The following is a 16,832-nucleotide window of genomic DNA, read 5'->3' on the forward strand; positions in this document are numbered from 1 at the left end:
GTCCAGAACTACTTCCACATTATCCCTCAGCCACTGTGTCAGCTTGCTTCTCCTGAAAGTAAATCTGTTAATGGAATTTCAAAAATAATTTATGAAATTGTTCAAAATTAGAGTTTTATCATTTGCTTTATTATTAAATATTTTTTTGCAGATTTTATATTTCACCCTATTTCCAGTAATTGTGCTTCCAGATTTTTTTGTACAATCTCCAGTCTTTCTCAAACTGTGGTTCACAGACCACTGTTGGTCCGCGGGCGCCCCCTAAAGGTCTGCAATGGGGCGTGAGCTCAAAGTGCGCCGGTACAGTTAGCTTACAAAAGGATTGTGTTAAAAAATAATAATGGATAAGTAGATTAAGACCAGTCACTCAAAAGAGAAACTGAAGATACTGGAGGAAAGCAAACAACAGATCTACATGGACTCCTTGACGTGGCAACGTGATGATGCCGCCTCCATATCTGGCCTGCATGCATCCAGTTTTCTTCCAGGTGGAGCTTTGGTCATGTCTCAAAAAATTAAAGCATTTATTTCTACTGTGCAACTTTTAATTTGTGTTCTTAGATTACTCATTGAGTGATGACTTTTTGCTTCCTTTCAGCCCATCTAAGTACAAAACTCATTTCCTTGTGGATGATGACACTCAGGTCTTTTCCATGATGTTGCATCTATTTGAGTTGTTCCCTTACAATTCATCCACAGGTGTGCCTCTGTTTACCTTCAAGGCTTGGAAATAATCAGAAGATTACAAAGGAATTACATAATCATCTGGGTTATCCTCATTTGTCTAAAGGAATAGTAATCTTGGATAAAGTACACTTTTTACTTTGAACAAAAACAAAACCCCAGAGATTCACTGTGAATCTTTACGATTCAGTCGTGCTGCAAGTGCTTTTTGGTTGTCTGCTGTTATGAATTTTCTTTCAATTTTCAGAGAAAAGTCAATTCAATAGTTCCAAAGGTAACTGTGCTCTAAAAAGTGCATTTTGAGTGTGTAATCCTGATTTATTAACAGGAAATCTGGATCTTTGTGATTACATCTCAGCTTGTAATCACAAAGTTTGAAAACTCACTAATGACCCACAACTACAACACGACATAAAAAAGACATTCTGTGTATTTTCCGGAAGATTTTAGGATTATTACGGGATTTTTTAAATTCAAACTCAGTCCGTCTGCTTCCTCCTCTCTGTTTCACTTCACACATACGGTTCCCATAAAGTTCCTGCGGTCTGGTCGGAAGCGCGCATGCGCAGTGGCTGCAGCGTGTGGTTGTGATAGTATTGTGAATGACGAGGGGTGGAGGTGGGTGGGGGCGGTATTTTGGGTGTACAGTCACAAGAGCGACTCGGCGGAGCCAGGAAGTAGACTGTTGACGCCTTCAAGCTCCGGCAAAAGTGTCGTAATTTTCAACACTGACAGCTGCGGAGAAGGTGTCACAAAGGAAACAGGCAGAGGAACTTTGTGGCTGAAGCTGATAACAAAGAAGAAATGCTTTTGTTCTTGTTGCCTTCAGGATGTGCAACATAAATTATTCATTTTATTTATTTATCTTCGATAAATTATTTTAAACAATTGCTGCTATGATACATGACGAATAAATGTTTAACTTTAGTTTTCCTCTTCCATAATAACCTAAAACATCTTTTAGGCGTAAAATGTATTACTTTAATTGAGGTTGACCATTAATCCTTAATTAGTCGTTTGTGTGTGCGTAAAAAACATTTTTACGCACGAATCCAAACGAGAAGAGAATCACCCGGAAAGCTGCAGGTAGACCTGAGAGCGCTCGTTTGTGGCTCAAGATCAGGCGCTCGTCGAGAGACAAGAGGAAAGGAGGGAGGAAGAGGTGGAGGGGGAGCCTCAAGGCCAAAGTGAGCTTTATGTACCGCAGCGGGTCACTTTCTGTGAGCCATTTGGAGCCAGAGGCGACCCGGAGCGCGCAGGAGCCGCACCAAACTGAGGCAGACCATCAGTCCCAATCACTGAGGCCAGCAGCAAGGAGCACATTGCTCCACACAAGGAAGAGAGAGGGGAAAAAACACAGACAAACAGACACGGAAGAGAAGTGAGAGAAAGAGAGAGAGGTTGAGTGCGGGACGGTCGGCAAAAAAAAAAAAAAACGCACTGTGGAACTTTAAAGTGTGCGGGATCAGGAGGAAACAGGCTCGAGTGGCCGCGTAGGGTCGGAGAAGATGCCGCGGGTAGTCCCGGACCAGAGGAGCAAGTTTGAGAATGAGGAGTTTTTCCGCAAGTTAAGCAGAGAGTGTGAGGTGAGTGAGACGGCGGAAATAAAGAGAAGAAAGGCTGTGAAAGCGGCGGGCAGAGCTCCGCTTCATCTCATCTGCCTTTATTTCATCTCTGCACATGCTGATTAAAGTCAGGGACAGGTATTAACTCACAGATGCTTCACAAACGGTGGTTGGATTTAGAATTTCTAAGTTAAAGATTTAATTTTTCACCTTTCTTCACTCTTATAAGCTCTTTTTTTAAATTCAGGTTCAGTGTTTTATTTTTTGTGCAGCTTTAACTTTTTTGTTTTATATTTTCGCTGAAAATAACAAAAACAATACCCAAGATGTATCAAAATTTTTACATTAAATTGTACATTTTCCCCCCATTAATAAGGATTTGTGAGTTAAATTTTGTGTGTTTGGGGATTAATGTGTTGCTTCTTGTGCAGATTAAATACACTGGCTTCAGGGACCGGCCCCACGAGGAGAGGCAAGCCCGCTTCCAGAACGCCTGCAGGGACGGACGATCAGAAGTCGTGAGTCCAAAACTAGATTTATTTAATTCACTGCAATCAAGTAAAAACGGAGCGGGCTGGTACTGATTACTGAGCGCCATTTATGACACCCAGCAAAGAGGAAGGAACTCTGCATGTTTGGATTTGGAGCCTTCAGAGGCGGTGCTAGACTCAAAGTACTGGGGCGAATCAAGTCCAGGGTTTCATTTACTTGCAGTCAATAAGTTACAATATTATTAAAAAGTGGATGTGTTCCAACAACTCAATCACAAAGTGAAACACTTTATAGATACACAGGGATGTTTTCAAGTCTTTATTTATGTTAAATATGATGATTTTCTGACTACAGCCACTAAAAACAAACATTTAAGATTCAAATATTACATGTAACCCACCTTTCTAATGAATTTATGGCCTTTATGAACATAATCTGTTTGGAGTTTTCATATACTTGAATTGAATTCTGACATGAGAGTACAACGTTGTACTTCTGATAAAGCCTGAGCCAAACAGCAGAGAGGAAAACTGATGGAAAACATGCCAGCTTTGACTCAGCATCATAGTTATTCCACATAATTCAGAACTTTTACAAAGACAACAAATGAATATGAACTGGGATGGCTTGCTTTAGTTGTAGTCTGAAACCATGGCGTAATCCTGTCATATTTATGTTTAAAATTTGGAGATGTCAGTTGCCTGTGGAATGAAATCTGAATTTTAATTTTAAAAATATATTGCCTCAAAATACAGCCTCAAAACTGAACCTTTTCTGGATAAACAGTACAGTGTATAATTCTTTAGTTCTTGTTTATTCCATCCAAACACCTGACCTAATAATAATCTTTTCAGACTGCACCTGTGGCCACTTTTTGTTCAAATTTGATCAGGAAGTTTCTTGTGAAATGGTTCTGAGATCACAGCACACACCGTTAAAATAACCTGTTAGAATAAAACTTTTAATCAGTGTTTCTTAGTAAAACATCAGTTCTACCACAAAAAGACACCAAACTAAATTAGCTAACCTCAACAGATTATGAAGATCAATTTGTTTATCTTAAAATAAGAATTGCTGCTGTGAAAAGCTGTAGTGAAACTTAAAATGTTCCGACAAGGTGGTGAGTGCGTGTTGTTTCCCTGGCAACCACGGATGTCATTCATCGTCAAAGACCGCCTGAGGGCTAAAGAAGGCGAAGTTTGTTTTATGTTGTTGCTAAGTTGAAGCTGGATACAAACTTGAGATCTTGCTCCAGCACTGAAATATTCTCCACCACAAGTCTGACGGCTATTAGCTTTTATTAAACGTATATTATTTATAGTACAACTCATTCCTGGGAGGATGACAGCTGGCTCAACCAACACCTTTCTGGTAAAACTATTCTGGCAGCGTTTTGAGCATCCATCCACAAACTAATGTGTTAAATTATAAATTAAATGATTTTAATGGCTTGAATTTAGAAAATGTTTCAAATGGCATTGATAAGAAGCATCATAATTTGTTTTATTTGTATTGAAACAAATTTCTGTCAGAACCTTAAACCAGGAAGAAGGAGGGACACTCTCCAGCTTTAACTTCTTATCTTCATCTTCTCCTGCTGTGCTCATCATCGTCATCATCATCATAATAATGCAGTCAGTGGCTCGCGTAAACACGTGTGATCACAGACAAACATGTTGGTCCCAGTTGGGCTTTAACTGGGCCATCATTAAGCTGCCATGTTTGAGATGTTGGGATGAGTCTGACATGATTACCTGCAGCAAAAACTCATCTTCATCAGAACCTGTTTCATAGTAGGAAAAATGTTAGTGATCATTAAATGATTTATTGAGAAAATAATGTATGCAAGATCCTCATGATGTGAAAACCTTGTGTAAAAATAATATGATGCTACAAAAACTTTTATTTTTTTCTTTAAAAGCTAATGTGGCTTTACCCTATCAAGCACTTTCTCTGCTTTATATGACCATTTTTGAAAATGTAACCTTGTAAATGTTGCATATATCTGAGGCAAATCTAGTTCTTTTGTTTGAGGGTGCTTCACCAGAATATTTTTGTGTTTTTTATTTTCACTTTGCAGCCAGCGGATAGCTGGTGTCGTTGCAGAGAAATATTTAGTGGCTGGAGAGACATCTGGGCTGAATCTGCCTCCACCGTTTAAAAACCACAGTTCTCTCTGGCTTCACATGAAGCCGATACGAAGAGATGGATGCTCTGCTCCGTCTGAACGTACCGCACCAGTGGAAATATTTCCCATATGCCAGAAGCTAAAGGAGCGCCATCCATCACTTTTTAAGGTCACACTTTTGAATCAGACGGAGAATAAGCAGCATGATAATAACTAAAATTAATTACCAAACCAGTTTTACTAAACTCAAAAAATAGTTTCTGCCATAAATACCGCAAATTCATCCAAACTCTGAACAATTCTATATTTTTAGTGCAATATCAATACATATCAAGTGCAATATTTTTAATTAAAGATCCACTTTTTTCACTGCTGATACCGATACCAATATCTGAGGTTTAGTATCAGCTCATACCTATAAAGAAAAACATTTTTGACTTACTTAAAATGTTGGGTTGTTTTTAAACACACATAAAAAATATACTAAATTATAAATGTACAGATGCACAGAAATTTACAAATATTAATGTCAGATCGGTGCATCTCTATTTCCAATATCTTAAGTACAACATCCCGGTTGTTTCTATTTCTTTTCACTACATTCTTATATCCATTTTTAGGTGTTTTTTTGTCTCTATGATTGCTATTTTTTTAATTTAATTGTGCTTTCTTGTACAATAACAATAAAAGAATTATAATTCTCTAATTCTAATCAGTGCCTTTCTGCTATAAATTTAATTAATTTGATACATTTTTGATTTAAAGTTTGAGATAGTTTGAAATTTTTGTTACTAGAAGTTAACCTACTGAGAGAATCTCATAGTTTATCAAATAAAATCAAAGTGTGTGTGTGGAGAGTCACTGACCTGCTGCAGGACGGGTCAGCGGGGCGTTTAAGGTGGAGCGGGGGGCCTTGCACCATTTTTTAGAGGGACATGATGCGTCTGCTCGTCTGTATTTATAAACCTCCAGCTGTGACATCATGCTGCAGATTTATCTATGAAGTAAACACGGCTGAGGACCATTTCTCGATATTAATTATGGTCAGACAAAAAATCTGTGAAGGATCAAATTATCTGGACAATTGTAACCTGGGCTTTACTTACTGATTTCAAAACAATGTGATGAAAATTTTAAAGCCACAATAAATTGTTTTCATTTATTTTGAGCCAATTGAAGTAGCAGTTCTGCCTGAAACTTTTGATTATCATATTTGGTCAAGATGAAAAATGTATTCGATTTAAACTGTTGGTTTTGTCTCTTCAGTCAGTTATTTGTTTTATCAGGTTTTTTGTTAGATAGGATTTATTTATGTTATTTATTTACACACAAAGTATTAGCTTTGTAACAAATTATAGTTATTATTTACAATGTCACCTATAAACTAACTCAATGCTGTTAAATTACTAGGAAGTGAATTTTATTATTATCATCATTATTTGACAGCAGCTGCAATGATATAGTTGAGATAAGCAACTCTATAATTTATCCTTTAAAGAGGTTTTCTAACGTTAACAAGTCCAGACAAAATAAACAAATTAAGAACGATGCAAACAAAAATGTTCTAATAAACCTCACCCAAAAATATCTTTTACTGGAATCTTTTAGTTTTTTATTTTTATCATTTTTTGAGTTTTTAAATCCTACAGAGACTCAACTTCTCAACAAATCACTAAGCTTATAAATCCAGATATAAATCTCAACATGTGGATTCCATATATTATCATCTGTGTTTTAGCACATTTGAACCTCCAGAACACACAACTAACTGCTGCTGTTCAGTAAATGTGGTAAAGTAACTGTGACTGCAGCAGGCGAGTCATAACGACCCATGTTCCACTTAATGTTCAGGTACTGTAACTGCAACAGTAACGTACAGATCTGCTCCTCTGGAATATTCTTCACTATATTCAAAGATATATAGCAATAATAATAATGATAATAAAAATAAACGTCCAGAAAACAAAACAAAGATCAATGACAAAGCTCTGCATCTCAAACTCAAATTCTTTCCATCAACTTTTAGATGTTTTTTTACTTCACCACGTCTGACTCAAACTGTTAGCTCGTTAGCATGGCTCTGAATGCTAAGGAGGCAATTTAGCGACTTGAATCAAACTGTACATAGTGTTAATAAAACACTTGAATACAAATACAGAAGAAAAACATGATTCATAATTTAAAATGAAAACATTCGAAACACATAGATTAAACATACAATTGCTGTTAAATATTGTAAAAATATCAAATAGTAAAATCTAAAATAGCATCAGTTTAACGGCTCCTGCTGTGTAATTAAGCAGTAACATATTTACTGGCATTTTTTACTGGCTAATTTCTCCCAGTGAAATATTTGGAGCAGTTAAACAGTAAAGAGCAAAGAAAACATTCTGGAAATATGGGATCCATAAAGTCACAAAATTATCCACTCCAGATTTAGGCATAAAGTCATTTTTAATTTTCCAAAAAGATTTTTTTCCTGATTGGAAGAAATATTGACGTTGAGTCCTGACTTGGATGTGAAAGAAAATGAGAAAGATTTTTCTCTGGTTTAATGAAAAGGCTAAACATGCCATCTTTAGATAAAATAAAATCTTTTTTCAAAACTGGTAGTCTTTTTACGTGATATTTTTTTCATCTTTTGAAAGATGCTTTTCCTCATTCGGTGGTTGAATGAATGTTGTTTTATCCAAATCTGCCAGGGCTCAGATTTAGAACCAGATGTTTTAATCAATAAAATTAAAACTGTGATTTTTATTAATATTTTAAGCCTATTTTTATTATGTATTGAGTAAGTCACATGTTACTTAAACATTAGCATTCAGAACATATAATTGTAACAATGTTCAGCTTTTTGTTGCTGATTAACAACAGATTGTAGAAGTAAAGTTACTCTATAACAAGCTATTTTAGCTTTTTCTTTAACTTTACTGATTTTCCCAGAATTTTCTTCCTAAACAAAATGGTTGCTCATAGTTACCACATTAAATATCACATCCTTCAAAAAGATATTTTACTTCCAAACATAAATCAAAAAGCAGTAAGGTGGAGTTTTGGGACTCTAAGCTAGAAAGAGAAACCAAGTCATACAGTCATTGTCAGTGTAAATCAACTAATTCAAAAATAGCATAATAATTACTTATTGATTTTTTTTCCATCCCAATGATATCCCCTCAAGATCCACTGTGGTTTTTTATATTGATATTACGAGAAGTTATACAGCAAGTTTTAATATTTAACAATGGCTTAAAACCAGGAATAAGGATTAATAAGAAAATGAGCAGAAATTGAGTTGAAGGTAAACAAAATGTTGTGTTGACATGAAAATTGTTCATAATTACATTGTATCCCACAGGTATCTCTTTGGCAGCATAAATATATAACTCTCCAAATGGTATAGCTTAAATATAAACAAGATTGATTTTACTTATAGCGGTGTAAGTAAGAATTATGGGTTAAAATTGCATGCAAATAAAATTTCCAGCTATATTAGAGTATTTCAATACTAAACATACTTTTCATTAAGCCCACATTTCTGCATTAAAATGTTTTTTTTATTTGTTTGTTATAATATAATCTTAAATTAGCTTTAATCTTCATAAATATCAGAAATATAAAGTTTGAAACCAGGGTTACACTGTAACGTGTTTCAGTTTGTTAAAGAGTTACTGAAATAAATGAACTATTCACTCATTCTAATATGAAGAATATGACTGGATATTTTCCCCCCCAAGTAGAAAAAAATCAGCATAAAGCATTCCTAATAAATGTGAAATTGGTTTGCTGTATTTGCAGGTTTGTGTTTTAAATAGTTTTCCTCCTACAGACACACAGGAAGAGTTGAGTGTCGGGACTCGCAGCACGGCTCTAAGCGTTCAGGATTGATTTGATAAATTGAACAATAATTTGAACTAAATTATCTTCAGCTCAGCTCATTAGAGATGAGTCGCTTTCTAAACTATTATTGATTTCCATGATTCTGTGCTCACTCCCTCCTGCTGCCCTTCTTTTATTTCATTTCCTTTCCTCTCTTCGTCTTTTTCTTTCCATTTCCTCTTTCTGTTCCCATTCACTCTTCCTCAGATCCAGCTTGCTTTATTTTCCAACCTTCGTCCTGCTTCATTTCATCCCCTTTATTTTTATTCCCTTCATTTTCCCTCCATCTTTCCTCTCTCTTTCCTGGCTCTCTGCTCCGTCTCATTCTTGCCAGCAGTAGTAGGCAGCAAATTAGAATCAGATGGTTGTAATCCAATACTTCAAATCCAGCAGAAATGATGACTCGGGCGTTCTTTGAGTTCGAACCCTTTAATTTCTTCTCATCTGTTCAGTGTTGTTCTGTCCTTCCTCTGTTTTATTCGCTTTTCCCTTCTCATCCTCTCAGTCTTCCACATTTGACAGGGTGCATAATTCATATGCTTCCATCTTCAGTCCCATCTCTAAAGCCCTTAGTATCGATCCGTCTCAGCAACATATATCACACGCAAAGACAAAAGACATACAGACACAGCGAGACCGAGAAAAACTCAAATTCTCTAATTGGATTTTCTGCGTCTCTGTAATTTATCGCTTCATGACTGCCGGATAGAAATGCATTCTGTTGCTTTTTTCATTTCGTTTGTGTTACTGTGCATCTGGAGAGAGATGCATCTCGTTATGGCACAAAGCCATTTTAAAGAAATGAAAGGAATGGCGAAAGCTGCTGTATGATTTGATTATATGTTTGTATGTAAGAGTGTTGTTGAGGAACGAAAGCAACCGTTTCATTTTGTGAGCAGTCAGAGTCACGACTGGACACGTTGCTTTGTTCTAAACAACACACCGCCTTTCAAAAGTATTCATACTCACTTTTATGGAAGAGGATTAAAACCACTTAAATAAAAATAATCATAATTCTCACTTTTTTTCTCAAAATTCTATTTCTGTGTCAATCCATGTCAAAATCCAAATAGAGAATCAAACTTTCTTAGGTGCATCTTATCCACACTGAATGCTTGTCCCAGATTTATTTGGGATAATAAAGACTGCATTTACATGATGGTACATGAAAAAAAAATATTCTGAGAGAAAAAAGTGAGAATTCTGAGAATAAAATTCTGACTTTATTCTGATCAGATTAAAATCTTAATCTTAATTGTTATCATATTATTATGATAATTAAAATGATGCTAAAAACACTATTATTTAGCGGATAGAGTGGCTGCGACTGGATGGCTCAGTAATGCCACAAACATTCACATTTTAAATCAGGTTCTTCTAGATGCCATTCACTAAAGAAGCATTATTTATGTCACTAAACTTCACACAGTAACTGTATTTAATCATATTTTTTAATTTACTGCTATTTAGTGATGCTCTTGTGAAACAGAGGACAAAATAGTAAAAACATCACCTACGGTAACACACTTTTTTATTGTATTTTGATTTATTGAACAATAAATCAAAATTCTTGTCATGGTAAATTTTTCAAAATAATTGATAAACAATACACACCCTACTTTAAAGCATTTCCAGATCAGTCATGAGTTATTATTTCTAGAGGAATCCCAAATGTGAGGAATCCTTCCAGTGGGAAATGCCTAAAATATTTCCCAAACAAAGTTTCCAGAATGAATCTTTTCACCAGGCCCACCACTTAAAGTTCCTCGTCCTAAAAATCCCAAAGAATATCAGATTTAAGATTTCTGGGTCCATCCTGATATCGTCCTCTCTCTGTCTGCAGGCCTTCGTGGCAACAGGAACAAACCTCTCCCTGCAGTTTTTTCCAGCCAATCTCCATGGCGACCAGAGGCAGGTGCCATCACGGGAATACGTCGACTTCGAAAGAGAGACGGGAAAGGTAGGATGAGTGAAACAACAAAACAGCTCTCTCTGCTCGGTTCAGATCGACCTTCATGTCAAACTTTCTCACATTGGAATATGTTTTCTACAGTTTGCAAACTTTTGCAAACTCTGGATTTGAAGCATTATGTGATCTCAATTTGTCAAATTCTGATGTCACAGTTGCCACACTGCAAAAACAGACAATCTTACCAAGTATTTTTGGTTTAATTTCTAGTGCAAATTTCTCAGTACAAATGAAATGCAACAAAACTAACTTTCAAGTAACTTTTCAGCAAGGAATAGCAGCTTGTTTTAAGGCAATAATTCCTTAAAAATTATGAAAAGGTAACTAGTACCATTGGCAGATTTTTTACAATTATAACAAGACATTTTTCCCATATTATATAGTAGGGAAACTAGTACATTTTCATCTATATTAAGCAATTATAGACTCTAGGCAATCTTCTAAAGCTTGCTGAAAAAATGACTTGTAAGCTAGTTTTGTCTTATTTCCAATCTACTAAGATATTTGGACTAGAAACTAGACAAAAATAATTACAATTTTCTGTTTTGCAGTGTACTTATGTAAGTACACTGCTTTTTGAAGTTGCTAAAACAAAAAGCATTCTTTTCTGTTTGCAACTTTGCTTTCACTTCCTGTTTTCAAAGACCATTTCGAGAAATGAAAATGTCACAAATTGTCCAAACATACAGTACTTTGTAAAAGCTTTAGACCATCTCCTAATCTCTATAATGTTTACTTTCTAAGGCGCCAAATTTTCTTGGAGTTTTAATAGTTTTCAAAAGTTCTTCAGACTTTCTGACACCCTGTCAGTCTTTTTAAGTCCAATCCTTGGACTTGACAGTGACAGCAGGGTTGTGGGTTGGTTCGTATCTCCAGCAGTTAGTGGGTGAAAGGTTGTGTTTGTCTTGGAGAAGTCGTCAGTCCATCACAGACTCAACACAAGAAACACACAATCGTTCACATCAAAACCAATGCAGAACTCTCAATACACCTAACAAGCATGTTTTTGAATGTTGAGGGCAAAACTGGAGAAAATCAGTGCGTAGACAGGAGAGCATGAAAAATCCCCTTTTAGGGATCAAATCTGATCTTCTGGGCTTCACGTTGTGTAAGTACACTGCAAAGATGTTAAATCGCACCAAGTATTTTTGGTCTAGTTTCTGGTGCAAATATCTCAGTACACTTGAAATAAGACAAAACTAACTTGCAAGTAACTTTTCAGCAAGATATAAAAGCTTGTTGTAACTCAATAATTACTTAATATTGATGAAAAAGTACTAAATCCACTTATTGCTAAAAAAGTTGCTTCCAAGTTAGTTTTGTCTTAATTCAAATGTACTAAGATATTTTACAGTAGAAACTAGACCAAAAATACGTAATAAGGTTTTGTGTTTTTGCAGTGAGTCAGAAAAAAAGAAGTGTCAGCTTAAAATAATTTCTCCCAACAGATAAACAGAATCTGAAATTAATTTAGTGAAGGAATAGAAATAAATCTAGAACAGGACTTGATGCATCAATCTTCTTCAGATTAGCTACGCTGTGCCAAGTTTCCAGCTCACAGCGCTTTGGGAGTCACCTTGTTGGCACTGCTGTCGTGTTTTCTGTCAGACTGTGTTGCAATGGAGATTTTTAATAGTTTCAAATTAAATTAAGAAGAAGAGCTCTCAAAATTAACTTAAAAGATTACAAAGAAGTCCAGTCTAACTGGAAACAAAACATAAAGATGACTGAAGATTTTGGACTTCACTACACATCCTTTCTGTCATGTTGAATAAGAACGGTTCAGGCTCTTTGTGGTCTGCATCGTGTTTTGGACACATGAGACTTTATAGGGTCATTTCTGTGGTTCCTCCTGATTTCAGACCCAGATCACACCTCACAACTCAATAAAAGCCTCATTGCAAAAACACAAACTCTTTTCAAGTATTTCTGCTCAAGTTTCTAGTGCCAATATCTTAGTAGACTTGAAATAAGACAAAACTAACTTACAAACAACTTTTCAGCAAGATTACAGGTGCAGTATGTAAGTTTTATGAAAAGAATATATGTTTTTTACATTTTCTTACACCCTTGGCCCTAATGGGGTCAGGACGGGTGCTGGTGCTTTTCTCCAGTGAAAGTTTCAGGCGAGAGGGAGGGTAATCCTTGTTTTTTACATATTTGTTAAAACTATTATGTTGTGACAACGTAATATCAATAAAGACAGGTAATCTGTGAAAAAATTGAGCTCCTCTGCCTTCTCCCAGTGCTCCCCGTACCAACTGCAGAAATACACCACTCAGTCAGAAAAAAAGAAAGAAATTGAGCAGCGTACACAGGGTTGATTGACAGCACTAAGGCCCTCCTCCTAATTCTGATTGGTTGTTTTTGACTGGAAGCTGTGCATTTCTTCAGACAGCAAAAGTAGCACAAGCTCCTACAGCTTTCTGAAAAGTCCTTGTAAATTGGTTTTATCTTTATTGAGATGTACTAAGATATTTGCACTAGAAATCAAAGCAAAAATACTTAGTAAGATTTTGTTTCTGCAGCTGCACTCACTAAAGCTTGTTTAAGATCAAACTTGAGCAACATAAAGGTTCATCAGGGTGACGCCCTCTGTTCAGTAGATCAGTGATGTCGCGTTCATTTGCATGGTAATTGTCTCCCCCAGAGTGTGTGTGTGTGTGTGTGTGTGTGTGTGTGTGTGTGTGTGTGTGTGTGTGTGTGTGTGTGTGTGTGTGTGTGTGTGTGTGTGTGTGTGTGTGTGTGCGTGTGTGTGTGTGTGTGTGTGTGAATGCGCCACGTCCACGGACACTGGCCAGCTGAAATGAATGCCAACTGGCGGCTCATTAAAAATTCATTCTGAGGAATCGATGGACCTCCATGGCCTGAGGCTGACTGACTAATCTCAAACTGTTAATTATTTAATACCAGTGTGTGTGAGAGTGTGTAAGGGTGTGTGCTGGGCATTGCTGGTGTTTACCGGTGTCAGACAAAAAGCAGAAAGAATGTGTTTGAAGGCGGTTTGTTTTTGTCACGTTAACACTGCTCACAGATGCATAAAGTTTTAATGAGGCCAGGAGACGTCAATACCAAGACGTTTACGGTTCCTTCTGTTGAAGTAGACTAAAGTTTCTGCTTCTCTTACTCACACTAACTTCCACCTTCAATAAATGTACTCAGAGTTGCATCCATTTCCATCTTTTTTTTTATTATTATTGTTCATATTCCACTTTACAAAAGCAACAATGTGGATTCCTGAAAGCAAAGATCCGCTCGGTGGGTGGGGTTGGGGTGGGCGATACTGTTTAGAAGAGCCTTTAATTGTGCAGATTTTCTGCAGCGCTGCTCTATCGGGATCTGGTTTCACACACACTGATCATGATCCCTGCGGACCTCCTGCAGGAAGCTGCTGTCAAGCCCAGGAACAGATACTGTGTTCGTCTGCAGCTTCTTCGCTTAATTAATGTCACAACTTTAACTCGTTAACTGATGCTCACACCTCGGTTGCTGGACATTACTTACTTTACAAGTTGCACTTAAATAACTTTGTGTTGTGTGTATATCTATTAGAAATCCATTAGAAATATAATTAACGTCTCATAAGGAGGCTGTGTATTTCATGTAATTCCATGAAATTCATCAACATGTGTAACTCTGTTTATTTAGAGTATTTTGGAGTAATGTTTCAGAACAGCAAATGTTTTGTAGTGTGACTGTCTGCTTTCAATTCTATCTAACATGCATATTATTGAACAGATATGCAGCATACTCCGCAGAGGAAATTTGAAAATGTGCAGAGAACAAAAAGTTTTTTGTGTTTTTATGAATCTCAGTTGGAGAAAGAGTTTTTATTTGACTAGGGGGCAGATATTCTAACTTTACACTTCTTTCTGTTCTTCTTTTCATACAAACTAAAATGAAATGAACATTAAATAAGCTACATTTTCCCATCGTTTTCATTCTTCTTTTATTTTGTTTAAAAAATTATTTTTTAAAAAATACTTTCTACAACATATTTTGCATAAACACACTACAAAAACACAAAATCTTACCAAGTATTTTTGGTCTAGTTTCTAGTGCAAATATCTTAGTACACGTAAAATAAGACAAAACTAACTTACAAGTAACTCCTCAGCAAGATATAGGAGCTTATGTAAGTCAATTATTCCTTAATATTGATGGAAAAAGTGCAAGACTAATTCAAGATATTTTTCACATGTTATAAGTGAAATAATCTTTCAGTGGAACTAGTACTTTTTAAAAATAAATATTAAGGAATTATTGACCTAAAACGAGCTCCTATATCTTGAAGAGATTCTTGTAAGTTAGTTTTGTCTTAATTTAAGTTTACAAAGATATTTCCACTAGAAACTAGACAATGAACGCTTTGTAAAATTTTGTCATTTTGCATAAACATCCACGCCTCGTGTGTGTTTGCTCTTCCCGTCTTTCTACTGCGATCTTTTCTCTGATTTGTTCCCGTTCCCGCCGTACATCCCCCACTCCCTCTTCCTCTCAGTCATCCCTCCATCCGCTCCCCCTCTCCCCGCCTGCATTTCCAAACACAGATGGTGCCAAACCAGACGGGCAACCCAGCCAGGTTAGACTTGGCGACTGAATATAAAGTGTGTGTGCGTGGGCGTGGGCGTGTGTGTGTGTGTGTGTGAGCTCTGGCTCCTTGTGTTGTTGCAGCTAATGGGAGCCAGCTGTGGTTCACTCAGAGCTCGCTGCTAACGGGCAACACAACCTTACATCTGCAGAGGACATGAACTGAGCCACCAGAAGTTGACCTGCAGCGTTTCTCTCACCTTTAGAGATTCACAGAGACTTTCAGGAATCAAACCGGCGCACTAATTATGACTCTCAGCTACACTTGGAGTTTAAAAAAAGTCACAATAGCATCCCAGTGGGAAATCAGTGGATTGACTTTCTTTGTCAGCTTTAAAGAAATACAATTAAGCAATTTTTCTCAAAAAACAACTAAGACTTGTAACTAATATCTTCCATTGAGCCAGAGATTTATTAATCTGTCTTAAAATCACTCTATTAAATAGTCCAACTTGTTATTTTGCTTATGATTCCTGTGGTTTTTCATGTTTTCAGAGGAAAAATGTTTTTCATTCCTTAAAGAAAATAAGAGCTGGGGGAAAGGAATGTGATGATCGCAGGTGTTTGTCTCTGAGACTTGACACAAAATCTGCTTCTGCTGAATTTAATGGACGACGGTGGAAACCATAGGAAGTAAAACATGATCAATTTAAATGTTTACATGTTTTTAGTTTTTTTTAGTGCCTTTTTAAAAATCTGTTTCTGGCATCATTTTTGTTTTTCTTTGAGTGGATTAAGGTTGGATTCATGTGAAGCTGCACCAAATGCATTCCCAAAGTTTTTTAATGTCATAAAATCACTCAAATTTAACAGCTTTTTAAAAACAAGGTGTTGAAGTTAAATAGTGGAGCATGTAAAGCTGATTGCTCATCAACCACCAAGAATCTCAAACTTTGCTTCAAAATTCATTCAGGTACATGCAGAGGTACTCACTGGAAAATTTGGTATCAATTATTCCCAAGGTAAATACAATGAAATGTACTGGGATCCATGTCTAATGACACCAGGAGCCAATAGATGAACTATTTTTGATTGTTTTGTGTTTTAATATCAACTAATATCAACAGCACAATCTAATAAAAATGCATTTATCTGCATGTTGTACTTTCAAACAATGCAGCTGCATGTTCACTAAATGCTAACTATATTAAAAAAATATTTATTATTGAGTGCATGGAAGATGTAATGAAACACATGATCTGTAGCGTACATGGAAGGCAGCCATATTGGATTTTTACAATGTCGGGAAAAAGCCTCTGACTTTTTCCTATCAGAATTCCAACTCCTAGAACATTTCTGTTATCTTTCAACTACAAAACTGAAAGTTTCCCCTGATGAGTAAAAATGGAGTGCTTTGTCAAACTAACATTAGTGAAGCAAGAAGTAAATGTTTTACAGTGCATCCAATGAGTTTTCTGTAGAATGCAACTCCATTTAATTGTTAAACTTTTCTTACACAAATCAAAAAAGAAAACCTACACAAATATGGGGAAAACAACATACAAAACAAAAATAGACAAACAATATT

The 16,832-nt window shown here is 36.2% G+C and overlaps 1 protein-coding gene across 4 annotated transcripts in view; it reads left to right on the top strand.

The window, feature by feature from the left end:
* The first annotated feature begins 1,452 nt into the window (after positions 1-1,452).
* cbfb (core-binding factor beta subunit) overlaps positions 1,453-16,832 on the top strand; it is a 40,835-nt gene continuing 25,455 nt past the window's right edge. For 2 of the 4 annotated variants that reach the window (XM_023348255.1, XM_023348249.1), the window contains exons 1-3: positions 1,453-2,270; positions 2,681-2,767; positions 10,589-10,705. In XM_023348255.1, the coding sequence (XP_023204023.1) occupies positions 2,193-2,270; positions 2,681-2,767; positions 10,589-10,705 (282 nt within the window). In that variant the 5' untranslated portion in view covers positions 1,453-2,192. The remainder of the gene's footprint in view (positions 2,271-2,680; positions 2,768-10,588; positions 10,706-16,832) is intronic. The other 2 variants (XM_023348268.1, XM_023348263.1) reach the window with 1 other exon arrangement.

Source organism: Xiphophorus maculatus, chromosome 2, assembly GCF_002775205.1.
Source record: "Xiphophorus maculatus strain JP 163 A chromosome 2, X_maculatus-5.0-male, whole genome shotgun sequence".
NCBI classification, from domain to species: Eukaryota; Metazoa; Chordata; class Actinopteri; order Cyprinodontiformes; family Poeciliidae; genus Xiphophorus; species Xiphophorus maculatus.